The 16,907-nt window shown below is 36.7% G+C and overlaps 1 protein-coding gene across 1 annotated transcript; it reads right to left on the bottom strand.

Annotated features, from left to right (window-relative positions):
- Nucleotides 1–360: 360 nt before the first annotated feature.
- On the bottom strand, nt 361–2,878 carry LOC122656195 (probable WRKY transcription factor 57). The gene is made up of 3 exons (XM_043850665.1): nt 2,403–2,878; nt 1,523–1,666; nt 361–925 (listed from the first exon to the last, which is right to left on the bottom strand). The coding sequence occupies exons 1-3, from the start codon at nt 2,837–2,839 to the stop codon at nt 514–516; spliced, it is 993 nt and encodes a 330-aa protein (XP_043706600.1). The 5' UTR covers nt 2,840–2,878; the 3' UTR covers nt 361–513.
- Nucleotides 2,879–16,907: the final 14,029 nt, after the last annotated feature.

Raw genomic sequence — 16,907 nt, 5'->3', positions numbered from 1 at the left:
ACTTACAAAACTAAAAGGGTTTAAATAAATTTTTTTAAGAAAAAACATTTGTAGGTTTAACAATTTTGTCCCTCCTAGTCTCCAGTAACCTACTTGGGAACAATTTGGACAGCTGAGAGAGTTAATGACTCCAAGTCGGCCAATAAAGGAGGCAAAAAATATGTCTTAAAAGCATGAAACTGGGTTAATTTAGTGCATTCTGGACCAGAAGAAACCCAACTCTACTTTTAGGGTTACCCTAAAACATTAATCGAAATCCATTTAATTATCTTCTTTAATGAGGGTACTTGTCCAACAATGAATTAGGATCTCCTCTCAACTATGGGGGCACCAAATTCTCCAATAACCTCGTAGGTTAAACACACGCGCCAGTTGATCAGAGATGGTATCTATGCTATTGCTACTTTAAACAAATAAATGATAGAAATATATATTAGTATTGGGTAAAACAGAATTTGATTCCGAAGCATTTTGAGAGCAGGGTCAAGTATATACCATCTTTAATTTGCTTTCTCATGAGTTACGCATTCCAGAAGGCACAATATCACCAAGCAATCCTTCATTCGTAGTTGTTGGAGGCCGTCTTTGCTGGGTCGGCTGAGGCAGTACCTGCAGGGACGACAAGCTTTGAGATTGCCCAACTTCATCACCACCTGAGACCTGGTGGTGCAATTGGCTGACATGAAGCGGCCCTCCTCCTAAGGGGAACTGCACCCTCGGAAGATACAGCTTCGAAGTCGAATCACCAAACCGGGCTGCCAAGGAAGCTGCTTCATGATGAGGGATGACACAACCACGAGGGAAACCAACTGCGTGGTGACAGTGTTGGCCTTCGTATGTTGTGATAACAATTGAGGGATCTTCAGATGAACGTTCCACTCTCTTCTTTACTGTGCACTTGCTATTTGTACAGCGATAGTAGCTCCTGTAACATAAAGAGGGCAAAAAGAGAATTTCATTACTTGACCACTGTTATCTTGTCTTTCAGTTCTTCTAGCTTCGACCAAAACTTTCTGGATTGGAAAATTATATGTAGAATTATTTGAGGACCCCTTCCCCATTTTTTTTTCAATTTCTTCATGTTTGACAATCTTAATTGGCCTGACTTGATACTCATCTTTTGAGATGCCACTTTGAAGCTATTGCATCACTTTTTGACTAACAAAACAAACGGGTCATCATCCATTTCTTTTGAATAATCTGTTTTTCTGGAAACCTGTAAAGGTTATTTGTTAAAAATGGACAAAGGGAATATCTCAGAGAACAGCTTGATGCAGTCTCCTCTTGTCAGAGAAATTTAAAAAAAATTAAGTATTGCAGAATATAAGAACCCTATTGTTCCATTGAAAAGAGGATTGGGGGGGAGGGGGGGAATGAGACACTGCGCGCAATCAGAAATTTTACATCAAAACTGGAGGGATATGGTGAATCATTTGATAATTAAACATGAGTTCATGCAAATACATTTGGGGAATGTCTGAATCTTGTTTGTTTAATTAGCTAAGAGAAAGAAACCACAGACCTAGGAAATGGGCTATTCTTGACAGCCTTCTGTCCATATTTTCGCCATCGGTAGCCATCTTCAAGATGATCAACTTCACTCTTAGTCATGAATGCAAATCTTTGTTGTCGAATCCGCTTTTTCCCCTTCTTTCTACCTTTGCTCCTACAAAACATTTTACCTCACAGCTATTAAATTTAAAGTACAATCAAGAAAATTCTAATTAAATTGAGAGTTTCCAAACAAATATATGAATTGAATAGTATAAGGATATAAATCAAATTACAAAATGAACACATTAAACAAGTCAGATTATGAATTAAAAACCAACAAAACTCCAAAAGCAATAATGGATGAGATGAATCAGTTCAGAAGACAAAAGAAGAAAAAAAAGAAGTAGAAGTAGAAGAAGAAATAATAATAACAATGTGGCACTGTAGGGGAGACCAATAAATCCCGACAAAAATCTGAGGCAGTAGTACAACTTGGGATGGTTTGATCGTGAAGGATCAAGGAAGACTGTGACAATCTTTTAAGTTTAGAATCAATAAATATTTTGATTTTAAAAAGATTACAAACTAAGAAATTAAAAAAACGCGCAATTCCCGCCGTGACAAGGGCTGGGCAGGATTTGCCACTCGATCACGATAATATTGGGAGATCTATTGAATTTTCTAGAAACGATAATTGGCATTCCATCTGATAAATTTAACAAATTAAATTTGCAAGAATTTATTGTGATTATTACAACCATTAATTTCGATGGTTTCTATCTTTATTTACGAATTATGTGAAAAGGAAGGGAGAAAAAGAAACAAAAAAGAGATTAGCCTGTAAAAGTTGCCCGTGAAGGAACAACTTTATTACGATTCTGCCAGGAGAGAGAGGCAAAACCACTCACGCTATCTCAGCTGGTTTTCCGTCAGATCCAGTCGACTTCTCCGGCGGTTCATCGCTCGAGCTCGAAGACACCGACGGATTCGAAGCCGATGCTTCATCGCCACCACCACCGCCGACCGATACCGATCCCGAGGCAACAACCGTCGTCTGGCTAAGACACGACGGCGGTTGAGAAGTACTCCAACCACCAGTACTCTGCTGTGAGTGTGAACCAAAGCTTCCCGCCAAATCCGACCTTTCATCCAACTCGATCTGATCGAAACTAGAGAAGCAACCACCAGTGTCTGGATCTTTAATCACCGTATCCTGTTGTAGATTCCATCCGAATTCGCTTAAAATACTACTCTCTCGATCGCTACTGAACAAGTAATCGCTGTCCCAGCTTGAGTGCCCGGAAAACTCACTCCCTGGTTCAGGCTTACTCCCATCTTCTTCCATGAACTCCAGCGAAGATATCGATCTTTTCTTTGGTTTCAGGATTCCAATTCTCCGTAGATAATTCAAGCGAACAAATAGAGAACGAGGAAAAGAGCGAGAGAGAGACAGAGAGGGTGAGGTTTTAGGGTTTGTAGACGAAGAAGTCTGCTTTTTCCTTCCATTGGAAAGGACGCATAGTTTTTGAACTTTTTGAAGGCTTTGAAAGCTTTGTCCCGTCAATATACAACACAAGAGAGAGAGAGAGAGAGAGAGAGAGAGAGAGAGAGAGAGAAACAAATCGCCGTCAACTTCCCACGTACGGAAGGTCGATATTTAACTAAATTTTTATTTTTATTTATTATTTATAATTTATTTATTTTTGGCCCTTTCGCCGTTTCGCGGGTTATTGAGAACAAGAAACCCAAATTAGTCTCATAAAAAAAAAAAGAAACCCAAATTAGGGGGACTGTGTGTGTGACGGTGCGTATGTGCGCCATGGTGCGTACGCAACTGACAGCGGTTTCTCAACACACGTACAAAGCCTCCATAATCTCAAATATTTGAGGTTAGGGGCTTATTTAGGTGGGACCCACTTAGAACAGCTGATTGTGTGGGCCTTCTTCCTTTGATGTAATAATTTTTTATGTTTTTTTTAAATTTTACTACCTGTGATCCCACTTGTGCCTTCTGTAGGGGGTGGTCAAAATTGAGACCGAATCGGGTAAATCGGCCTGGACCGAAATGGTTAGGTCCAAATCTAATCGATGTATTATTGGATAGCTAGGTTTCGGATTGGGGTATTACAACCCTGACATCGAACCAAACCATACCATAAATTGAAACGATTCAAAAACCTAGATTGAAATCGAAACCAAACCAATCTACTCCGACCAGAAACCGATTGAAAAATCAGAATTTTTATAGTTTTGTGTATAACTATGTATGTTAAACCGAACCCAAACCGAGCCAAAACTAAAATAACAAACTATTATTTGAAATTGATACAAATCGAAACTGAGTTGAAACCAAATTTTCCTTATTGGTTTGGTTTTGGAATCACCATTTCCACCCCAAAACCGCCTCAACTCAAAACTGACCGTTTGACACCCCTAGCCTTGTGGTCACAATAAGATGCTACGTTTGACAACCCGGATTATAACTATGTTCCTGCTACGTTCAATAGCAGGCACCAACTTACAATTCCCTTCCGCTTTGGGTTCATAAATACTCCTTTAGGTTTAGTATTTTTCAAAATATCCTTGAGGATTCCAAGTTTTAGCTTCATTTATTCCTTTATAACATTTATACTAATGGATTTTATGATATTGTTCTGTTAAGTTGTCATTTTATATGGTAGGCCCCACTTTATTAAGTAAAAACTACCATGTTCATATGAAAGAGAATTTATAAATTTCTTAATACAAACATTATTGACTGGCAATCATTAACTTTGCTACTAAGTAATATTTTTAAATCATTTTATAAATATTTAAATAATAGATTTTCTCCTGAATTTTCGTGTGGGTCATTGCCAAGATATATATAAATCTGGTCAACTTGCTTTGTATTGTTTGTCACTTTGGCTATGGTCCAAAATATGTATTTTCTTCATATGGAATGAGAGTATGTGCCAAAATGTGGTTCAATAATTTTTTATAATCTTTTTCAAAATGAGAGTATATGAGACTATTAGGTATGGATAGAAGATGGGCAATGTTTGTGTTATTAAATATTTTTGTCTAAAAATGAGAGAATATTGTGCCAAAATGGTTCAATTCTTTCATCATTTGCTCCAAGCTTTAGTCAAACATCTAAATTTGTATATGTATAGTCCTTTCTTATTTGGGTATACTTTGTATCATTTGCCAAAAAACACAAAGGATTCAAAAAATCTATCCTTATTACCTTTTGTCAAAGATGGAAAGAGCTAGAGCATGATGGGCTATTGGAAAACTTATCCTTAGTGATCCAAATAGCAACATTGGACTCTAGTGTGTAAGGGACATTTTTTCTTGTTGTAAATATAACAATGAAATTATAAGAGATAGACTTGTCTTTCATCAATTATTCACCAACAGAAATTTTGCAATATTGTGATGCGTCACAAAAAGTCTTGTATAGGTAAACTTGAAGATGTTAGGAAAAAATGGTGAGGTTGAGTCGTGCCATCGATCACTCTCTATAAGACTGTAAAAGCCCCCCCTTACAAGACAGTCTGAGTATTGAGAAACAACCTCCAAGATAAAACAGTACAAGTCCTTCTAGTAGTTGTTACACTCGTTTACTGGGCCACATAGAGATACACTCAGGTTTTGTTTAATCTACCAAGACATGATTTTAAAAACACATTCTTAAAATAATGAAATAAGGAAGCAAAAAACAGAGTAGGAGTTTGAGAAAGTATGCGGGAATGATAGAGTTTAGAACACTTAGAATCATAATCTAAAGTGTCTATGACGTCCTCTATTTATAGAGCAGAGATGCCCCTGGAAACACTTGTCCAAAGAAGCCTAAAGGATGTGTCTATCTAAGAGATAATGCACAGAAAACTAGTTATTGCCAGCATCCAAAACATTCTAGACGACATGCAACAAAAGATAGTCAATGATGGTGTTGCGTCGGACGATGCTGGAAAAATCTGTTCAACATCGGACAAAGTAATTAATATATATTGGTAATTGGTAAAATAGCAAACCACTGACATCAGGATAACCCGACGTATGCATATGTGAAAACAAACTCCAACCCCCTTGGAGACAAGAGAGCATAGTGAGTTTCTCTTCCAAGGAACCCTATCCATGTGGTTCCTATTGTACAGTATAGCCTCACTACTCTCTTCCATAAGCAATGTGGGACAAAAGAATTCTCACTCTGATTTACTAAAAGCACCATCAAGGAGGTCATGGGTTCAAACTTTATGGAAGACACGTAATGAGGGGAAAAAAAAAAAAACCTTTTAAAAATGACATAAAAGCATCTTGAAACTTCATTTGTAAAAAGCATAATACATCTGAAACTCAAGACATGACAAATATTTGTTAAAAATGGTTTGTGATTGGGTCGTTTCCGTCTTCCCTTTAAATATTAAGGTTAAATATTTTCCATTTTTACTCAATTTCAGTAAGAAAATAAATATAATGGTAAAGAATAAACATCAAACCTTTTATTTTAAAATTAGGGCATGAAAGCCAATCCCCCACCTAAAAATCAAAATTCAGATATCCTAAAAAGTAAAAAGAAACTCAAGCATTTTATACAAACCAGATATCCTATTATTAGGTTTACTTGTTAATTAAGGGTTAATTTTATCATGATTATGAAAACAATGAAAATTTTATCTGTAGGCACATGCTGCTCACCTGCCTTGGTATCTACACAGACCCACCAATTTGGGGGGGGGGGGGGGGCATGAGATGGCTCGTCAAATAAGAGGGATGAGGATAACGAAAAGAGAGTGTGCCAGAGGGGAAAAAGAGAGACTATGAGAGGGTTGTACATTTCGACAACGCGTACAACTTTTTTTCATTATTTTCTAATCACTAGTTGAAAACAATATCAATATGTAAAGATTTTTAATATATATGAAATATTATAGAAAATTAGGACTCCTTAGTCTGTAAATGCATTAATTATATATTTGGGAGGTAGGTTATAAATACCATAATATAATTATGGTTATCTGGTTATAATTACTAGTTATAAGTGTATCAGAGTATGCAAATAAATCATTAACCAGACATTCTAAACTCAAACATTGGAAGGAGAACAAGATTAATTTAAACTTGGTTCTTAATTTCTTATTACCCAATCCATAAAGATTTGGATTAGGTTAGAAGGTCCTCCTAATTGCAGAAAACCTTGTGTGGAGTTAAGTTGACCATAACTTTGTTCCAAATTCTCTCAAAACGTGGCAAATCCTAAGCCACATAATAGTAAAGGCTTTTAAGTGGTTCACCATTAACCCAGAGCTAAAGGTTTTTACTGCATGAAATAGGGTTCAAAAGAGAGATAAGGTAGGGTGCGTATATTGCACCAAGTTCCAGTGTAGGGACTAGGGAGAGAGACTTTAGTTCAGTTTTGTGTGTAAAGGGTTTCAGATTTTCGGCACGAGAAAGAGACGTTGGAATCGCCGAGTATTTAGATGTACTTATAAGAGTGGTTTGGAAAACTTTGAAGGTCGCTTTCTCTCCTTGAGTTGAGTCTTGAGACTTCAGTTCAGTTGAGAGAGAGAGAGAGTGCAGTGCACCGTGAGTGATGCTGTGCGTGTGGAGGAAGTGAAGTGGGGGAGCAGTAGTACTGATGAGATCCGATTCTGCTTTATGTATCTACAAATAAATACATATATGCAATGTATGTACCATATTCAATAACTTGGATTTCACGCAATTACGTCATTTTCCACAATATCACGAACTAAATATTCCCAAAAAAAAGAAGCTTAAAACAAAAGTCCAGAAGATCGTGTGGGGGAGTTGAGCTACGGTACAGCCGTGGTTGTATCATATTATCCTCCGGCTACTATTACTACTACTACTAGTTGAAGCACTTCACGGAGTTTTTCTAATTCTTCTCACTTAACGGTCAACCGTTATCTGGTTTTGGTAACCAACCACTAGCCAATCAGTCATGGTGTCCCATCCCCCATGTGCAGCAACCAATCGGAATAATACTAAGAGAATCTCATGAGATAAAACCGAACAAGTTTACGTGTAAGTAGTGAGACTGCATGACATGTAATATGTCTTACATTAATGTAATTATTCTTTTAGAAACTTTTCTTATTAATAAAATAAATAATTCTTAAAATTACAAGGGCACTAAAATACTGTAAAGTAGGATACGATTCCGTAATCACCGATTACACCACACGAAGACCATTTAGTTTAAATTTAATTAACTTCCCCCTGACTCTAATTAATCATTTAAGTATTATATTAAACATCTAGGGGTAGCTTTCTCTCATCTCATAGATAGTCCATCGATGGTTGGAAGAGGACCCCATAACTCATCTACTTTGTGGGCCCCACTTCACCTCCCACGCCTGAGCTAATTTTTTGGACGTTTGAAGCCCCGTGGGACGACAGAATCGTACAATGGGCTGCTTTCGGGCTTTCGGTGGATATGAATCATGAAATGAAAATGAAAATTCATGGCTTTCGTTCGGGCTTTGGATTTTGGGCCGGATCTTCAGATTGCACTAATAAGTAATAAATAAAGGATTAAATATGGTTATTAATACACCGACCCGACCCAATAACATCCTGGAGGATCCGGAATCCGGACTTGTACTGTATATGTATCTATATGCCACGTGGATGCAACTGTCCGTGTCTTCTTCAAGAAGCTAGCTCCAATTTATAATCAAATCTCACTTTCTCCGCCAAAATAATAATAATAATAATAATAATAATAAAATAAAAAACAAAAAACTTAAAACTCTGCAATCACCATCACTCTTTAAATATAGATGTTAGCTTTCAATTTTCAAGTAGGCCCTTAATTTTAATTAATCGCCTTTCTTTTCTAATAATCTCTCCATAATGACACGGATAAAATATTACTGCTTAATTAATCCGTGACCCACATGTAGGGGTCACACAATGTAGGAGTTTTTATTTCATAAAGGGCAAATAGTCATTCTGCCCTTCCTATGTTTTGGGCACCAGCACTATGCAGCCCGACAACCTTATGTTTTTTAACAAAATAGGTATACGTAAGGGTGTCAAAATAGAATTGAAACTGACTATATACAATTGAAGTAAATTCAGAGTCCAGACTAGACCATAGAGAAATGACTTGATTCTGATTTAATAGATTCTTCTGTCAATTCGATTTTGATTTGCACAGAAAAATAAATAGTTCTAAATCAAAAATAATAATAATAAAACTTGACTGAATAAACTCAATTTTCGTTACTATTTTTTGTTCAAAGCAAAGGTTGGTTACGTGTTTCTAACGGTAGTTTTTTATGCTATTGGAATGTAAAGTAAGAGAATCCACAATATATATTGAGATGATAAGCTTTAGTTATTCTAAACCTATCTGCTTACGTGCTCAAATTATATTTTAAAATGATCAAATTAAAAGGTACAAAGGTGAAATAAAATATGAACTAGCACAACAAATAACATGTAAATTAAATGTGAATAGAAATTAAACACATTACAAATCGCAAACCGTTTTTCAAAACTAACACTACAAATCGCATGTAAATCGAATAATGAAACAAAATAGAAACTGTTAAAATCACATGTACAAAGATTGTTTCAATGTATTTTATTTTTTTTTCTTTTATTTTCTTGACATCCAAGCGTCCAGTAAAATCTTCTCTTTCTTATAGTTTTTCTCCTAAAATTCTTCCATGGTGGAATAAGAAAGAAAACGAATTAAAGGAGAATTCTAAACTGTTTGGCTTTTTGTGGGTCTGTTACAAAGGCTTAATAAAAAGGATTACAGTAGGGTTGAGTCTCCTTATTGGGGACCCAATTAGGAGCAAAAGGACAAAATTTTGGATTTCCTCATAATCCAAACACAATTTTATATTAATACCTACAACTTAATTAAGAAAAGGCAGATTAGCAGATAAGATAATGGCCAAAGGGCCAAGTAGAAAACTCCAAATTAAGTCATTGGGATTGGCTTATTTTGAATCCAGCAATGTTGATCTATTATATTATATTATAAATTTTAATTTTAATTATAAACCAAAATAACGTTCTTATCTATCTCTTTATCACCCATTATCTCCACCATATATATGATAAAATGTGCTCTGCTATGCGGTCCATCTGTTTTCATGGTTTCCTCGTCGGTATACAGTGTGGGCCTTCTACAACCTCTCAATTGCTGATTAGAGAGGGCTTTAATTTGCAAGTCACATTTACTGGGTCTAAGTCTTTTCAGGGGTGGGGCGGTCATTTTGCACCTTTCTGTGACTGGACACAAGGGTCACGCTTCCTTTCAATGTTTTTTGTATGTACATACATATAGGTAAAAGATTTGCACGAAACCAATGTGTGAATCAAACTACACGTCAAGACACATAAATATGGGTCCCACATGTTTTCTCTCTCCTCAAATTCCCCTTATTTATGGATTTGTCTTACGCCCCTCCCATTACCCGCAATTTGCATACGCGCATTCATGTATATATATATATGTATATTTGTCATCAAGTTATGTTATGATAAGAATTTTTTTTTTTTTTTTTTTGGTATATTGTGATAGGAACATATATATGTGCACCGACACTATATTCTTAGGGCCAGATGTGACATGAGACCATCTTAATTAGGGGTATGGATTATATAGGGGTATGGATTATATCTATAATATCAAAATTATACTCTCTTATGGTTATAATAAACCAAATTATATTTGAATCTTGGTTATGAAATTTGACCAAACTAATTTAATTTTATATCTGTGCGATCGATCAAGATCAAACGGTTCAGATCAACCAACCGACATGCGGTAAATAGTATTAGAAAAGAATGCATGAATGTTATTATCTAGTAATTCATGTTATTAGCATCATTATTATGGTTAGTGGGTAATAGCATGATATCCTTGATCAAACATTTTATGTCCCCCCATGAAAGTGACCTTTGGAACCATTTGCACTGGATAACACATACACAAAAATACACATTTTAGAACCCCAAAAAAAGGACTACTCACAATCTCACACTAATTTATATAAACACAACCATGCAATGAACCAAATATTTGTAATGATTCTGTTTATTACCTTTATTAGATTTGGGATTAAAGAATCCTTAAGAGATTCTTAAAAAATATATTAATTACACTATGTTGCTTTATATATAGCTAATTAAAAATAGACCACATGTGTCAAATGTCGATAGCTTTCGCCCACAAAGAGATAAGTTCTGATTGGTATAAGGTGTGCCAACATGTTTGAAAAGGCGTCGCATATTTCACACCCAAAAAAAAAAAGTGAATTAAAAGTTATAAGAGGTTGTTATTAAAGGTGAAGGGGGGGGGGGGGGGGGACTTTTTAGGTTTTTCCTCTTTTATCTTTTTGTGGTAAGTAATTAGAGATTAAGTAGAGGAACCACTTCCACACCTACTTTGGGGCTTGCCTTTGGCCCTTAATTAATTTGATGGGTAATTATATAAAACTTAGATTTTAATTAAATTTTGACATATGATCAAAGAGGGTATTAATTTGGTACTGCATGGTTAGGATATCTTCGTGTGTGTCCGACATTGACATGGGATGGGTAGGTGACAAGTGGCATAAAATGGGACCTCCCATGTGCTATATGATATGTTTGGTGAGACCTAAAGATATCCCAAATAATGTCACCCTGGCCCCTTAATTTTGTTTTTTATACAGTGCATAATTAATTATTTTAATACATAAGGATGACATGAAATAATTAATTAAGTTTAATATATAAATTTTTTTTTTTGGTAAAAAGTTTAATGTATAATCCACCACTGTGTCACTGTTACTTCACATTCATAAACTACAAATTTAACAATAAGGACGACGAGACAATGAATATGATAGTGACTGCATATAGTGACATGACCATTAATATGAGAGAATAATAGATGGAAATGTTAGGTCATTCACACTTCACAGTAGTAGCAACCATGGATTGAGGTAGGTATCGTATTGGTATCGGATTGCCCGGATCGTATCTGTGTCTTTTGAGGCCGATACCGATACCTTGCTGATCTTAGATCATGTATCGGTATCGGATCAAGGGTAAAACTGTAAAAAAAAATCAACTTTTAATAAAAATATGGGTAAAATTGACTGATCCAGGTCGATACTGGCCGGTCTGAATAAGTTTCGGATCGATATCAACAGAGACCGATATCTCAAGCACAAGAGTAAACTATAGTCGAAATATCTTTCGATCTCTATTGTTGTCAGTTGGGTGTGGAGTCTATGGCAGCATCAAGGTTATTTTGTTCTAGTCTTGGTTCTTGATGGGCTCCTGCCTTACAAGATATCTCAGGGCCCACTTGGAAGCATGGGCTTGGGTAACACAGTAACCTGATACATGGGCTCTTGAAACTGATTAATGGGCCCCCCATTAATGAGGTTTTGGTCTAAGCCCGACAACGGTTCTTATCATTGGAAAGCTTGGCCCAAGCCTCCCCTCCTCAAATCTAAAATTCAAGGATTTTTGAACTTGTTATCAGAGAAACGATTGGACAAAGTCAATTCCAAGACAGATATCAGTGAGATCGAATCGGACTGTATCGGGTGGCCAGATTTGTGTTGTTTAATCGCAAGACAGTTTCGTTGATACACCTTATCCAATCCCGATATTTAAATCGTTTAATCAGTGAAATTTGAATTATATCGAACTGGGCCTCAAGCGCGGCCCAATCCATAATTCCCAAATTAACCCATCTTTAATTCCTGAGTCCTGAGTCCTGACCTGGTGTTGCGTTGAACTTCTATTTCGGCCCAAACATTATCGCCGCATAGGCCAATTTCAGGGATAGTGACAGATTAGGTTTGACAGGTCCCCCTTAGGCCTTAGCCTTTTAGTGGTCCGGTCCAGAGTCCAGACTCTAACCAATATGGACCATACAAAGTGGTCCGGTCCAGTCCCCATTTGGCTGAACATGGTTTGTAAGAAAACAAAATGTAAGGAAAATTGATGTGTACACACACAATCAAAACTGGATGTCTTTCCTTGTTTGACTTTTACTATTTATTATTGGAGTCAATTTCTCTCCACTTATGGTGAAGAAAGAATATTTTCATCTACCCCATTATCCTTTGATTTGATTCGAGAAGGGTAATTCGGATCATGAACAATAGGAGGTGGGAATTAATAATGAACTTAGAATTCAATCACAGTTTCAAATTACCCTTGACTGTTGGTGAAGGGTGACGGAAAATTAATCCTTATTTAGTTTAGTTCTTCAAATTTGTGCAATTTTGATTACTCTTCTAGCTAGGAGAATTAATATAAACACCTCATTTTGTAACCTAGATAGAATAATAACCATAATTCAGCGAATCTTAGTTGACCCGTTGAAAGCATCAATTCACTAGTTACTCGAACAAACTCGGATCGAATCTAGTCATTTTTTCTACTAGGCGAGTCTACAAGACCCTTAACTAGATTTTTTAACATGTATTTGGGAACTGATTGGGACATCCTTTGGGATAATATTTGTATAAGACAGCGAGGGTCAAGCTAGGAGAATTTCAAGTACACCCATAAACTTAACTTGGAGAAGCTATTCAAGGGAATTTGAAGAGAAGAACCAAACCATGTGAGCTTCAATGGAATATTAGCATTGAAAGGGTAAATGATTTGTTCTGAGTATAGTCTTGTATATCTACCTTAAAGAGGTTTGCGTATTGTCCTTAAGTTGTTTGTCTTCCTATAAATAGGGATATGTAATGTGCTTCTAATTAGTATATATGCCTCTAACTTGAGGTTGTAATTTGTTGAGTAGAGAAACTCAACATTCCCTTTTTATAAAGGAGGTTGTAAGGTTTTGTTGTGAGCCTAAGAAAACCATAAGGTTAGGTGCCAGCATTGAAACACCCAAGTTAGGTGCGCATCGAAGTAAAACTCCCCTTTTGGCCTTTTTTGTGGTTTGATGGTGATTCCATAATGTAGACAAGGTTGTCGAACCACTTATAATTGAGTTTCTTGTCTATACCTGACTATAGGGGTGAAACAGGGCCTAAGTCCTCTTAGCTCAACCCAAGCCCAACCTGGTCCTAGGTCAGGCTGAGATATCTCAACCTAGGCCCGACTTTGTCGGGCTCATTCCAGCCCAGCCCGACCCTGATTGACCCTGATCAGGCCCGGCTTGGTCGGGTAGGCCCTGATTTACCCTGATTTTTTGTTAGGGCTTGGACTTACCATGCTTCATGTGACTGTGTATTGGTTTATTTCATACTCAATTGACTATTAGACTTTTTTTTCGGTTAAAAAACTTAGTCCAATCTTAAAATTGTAAATATTTTTTCATTGAATAGATAATTATCTCCTCTTTTTTTTTTTTTTTTGTTAAACTAATAGATAATTAGATATTAAATAAAAATTATAAAATGTAAACAATAAATTGTAAAGCATAACCTCACACTAGGCCGGGTTGGACTGGGCTTAGTCCGAGGCCTCAACCCTAACCCAGGGCCTGAAAATTTAAACCTTAAACCCGTCCTCAAGATTGAAAAATCCAGTCCAAGCCTTTTTGGACTCGGACCGCCGGGGCCAAACTTACATCCCTTTAGTGATTATAGGTATCAAATCTCATCATGATCATCAACCCATGTGTTGTAGGCACTTCCATTAAATTTCAACCATCAGATTTGTGAAGGACAGTTTCATGCCTATCAGAAATTGAAAAAATCCATAAATGTATTTTATATTAATAGATTCGATTCTGATGGTTACAAAGAGGTCATTTATTTGAGCGCCAGCGAGGTATAGAAACAGCTTTAATAGTATTCAAAATTTTTCATTCTGAGACCGCGAGGTTTTCTATACATGATCGAGCAGAGCAGGATTTGGAGTTCTTACTACTCCAGTTACAGTGTAGAGCCTACGAAAGGTATATAAAATTTCTTTCTCCTCTCTTTGTACCGTTTTCTTCCATATTGATTTTCTTCAATCCTCTCTTTCTCCTTGATACTTTGTTGCTTGGAAGAAATTTTAATTCTCTTATTTGTTCTTGAATCGGGCATTTCTGTGCAATATTTTGCTCAAACCCCTGTATGTTATCCATGGTGGGTTTTGAAACAGTTTCTTACGTCGCAGGTGATTCTTTCCAGAATAGACGGAGATTGCGAGGTTTTTAGCCATTTGAGGCAAGTGAACATTTCTTTCTTGTGCAGTATTTTAGTTTTCTCTGCGTTGGCTTTTCTTTATCATTTACGGACAATGGATTTGTTGCCTCCTTGCTGCTTTTGAATTAGGATTTGTGGTTATAGGTGTGTCATTGAAATGTTCATTTTTTATTGTCCCTCTTGTTTTGATTCTATAATCCTATCGGTACAATTTTAAAAGTAGCTTCTTCTTCGTTTGAAAACTACTACTGTCAAGAATCCAGAAGAGTAACCATCTGCCCTACTCCCCCCAACGGCTGCCACCCCCCACCCCCAAAGAAAAAAGAAAGAAGAACAATTGTTGAAGAAAGATGATCTTTGATGACTAAATGAAAAAAATTATGGAGCTTTGCTTATCTCAACAGAGAAGTGACTTCCTTGCAGCAATTCAGAGATTTATGGCTGAGTCTTCTCTAACCATTTCCTTTATTTTTCTAATTTCTATAAGAAAGATTATCTTTGATGAATAAATGGATAGAATTTTGGAGCTTTGCCCATCTCAACAGAGAAGTGAATTCCTTGCAGCAATTCCGAGATTTATCGTCGAGTTCTCTATGACCATTTCCTTTGTTTTTCTAATTTCTATGCCTAGTGAGGATTAAGAGAGGAGAGGGGGTGGGGGAGAAAGGAAAAAATCAACAACAACAACAATTGATGAGTAAATCGATAAAGTTACCGAACTATATCAACAGAGAAGTGACTTCCTTGCAGGAACTCAGATTATCACCGAGTCCTCTCTGACCATTTCCTTTATTTCTCTAATTTCTCTGTCTGGTCAGGTTTTGGGAATAAAATTTGTCTGATAGCTGAAAGTTAAAATCCATCTATACATAAATCACATTGTCATGACATCATCTATTAACCATGTCCTCATGATAAGAAGATAAACTATGTCAACAAGAAAGTCTGTGGTGGGTCCTCGCTGGTTCAGCCTGGAGTTACTACCTTGGTTCCCGATCAAAACCATTAAATAGTGGTACTTGACTATTTCCCCTAATCCGGACATGAACTGCCAGCATAAAAACCTCCCAAAATCCAGGAATGAGTAGACAGTCACTTCCTCCGTTCTGCGAAGACAGTCCTTTCCATTTTTTCCTGTTCCAAATTCTTTGTCCATCTCAAAAATTCGATAAGGATATTTTATGAGGTTTACTATTTTCCCTCTTGCATTGATTAGCATATTTATTTATTACCCAACTTGAAGAGAGTTTAGATAAGTAATGTAAGGCCAAATTTTAAAAAATCAGGTGTTTTTTAATTCTTTAACCCCTCCTTAAATGTTGGGCTTTTTCAAAGGGATGGTTATTGTGGAATATAGGGACTATATAGTATCTACTTGACATATATTTGAAGAACATCCCAAACTCATGATCAGAGGTGAAAGGATCCTTAGCTTTGGGAGTGGTTTGACTTCACTGCCCTAGCTTTGGGGGTGGGAGGTGGTTTGGATGCAACCTAGTTGTTAGATTGGTATGATACATATCTGAGGATAGATGGATTAAGATAATGAATGGGAGAGAAATTGTACGGGGAAAAGGGGTTGGCTTTACTGAGGAAGTCTTGCCTTGTTTCTCAAGAGAGAAATTATAGGGAATCAAACTTATCTTCTTCCCCCTCCAATTAAATTTCACTTCTTAAATAGATCTACAGGAGTAGCTATCTCACGCACACGTTCACACTACTCAGCAACTACCAAACCTACAACTACCCATTTTCCTTTCACACTTCTTTCAATGAACTTAATCCTAATAACATGGAAACTACCCATAATATCTAAGCTACCCACTCCATAAAAACAACATGGAAACTACCCATTCCCTCCCATTTACATGTAACATTCCCTCATTCCCACCCCCTTGGAGGTGTCGTCCTCACGGGCAAACAAAAGTGGTTGTGGTGAAGCCAAATATGCGCCTGAACTACCAAGATCACCTTCAGAATGTTGGGATGAAGGGGGCTCCAACTTTAAAACCCCATTAAGGCCAGGATCATATGGGAAGGACAGTTCGAGTAATCGATAGATTTTCTCTCAATTATCATTCTTGTCTGTGTAGTTGGCAAATACAACATCAGAAAGTCCATCAAAGCCACCATCTTCAGGAAGTCGTCCATAGCCATTCTGATTAACATAACACTCTTCAAAGGGTTGGTGGTTTGTTAGGTACTTGACCGATCGCCAAAAGCTCCGGTCGATGGGACGTGTTAAATCAAGCCCTTTAATCTATCCTATACTAGGTTGGCCCAATC

This window comes from Telopea speciosissima, chromosome 3 (genome assembly GCF_018873765.1).
Source record: "Telopea speciosissima isolate NSW1024214 ecotype Mountain lineage chromosome 3, Tspe_v1, whole genome shotgun sequence".
NCBI classification, from domain to species: Eukaryota; Viridiplantae; Streptophyta; class Magnoliopsida; order Proteales; family Proteaceae; genus Telopea; species Telopea speciosissima.
The sequence above is the reverse complement of the archived record's forward strand: the minus strand, read 5'-3'. Positions and strand labels throughout refer to the sequence as shown.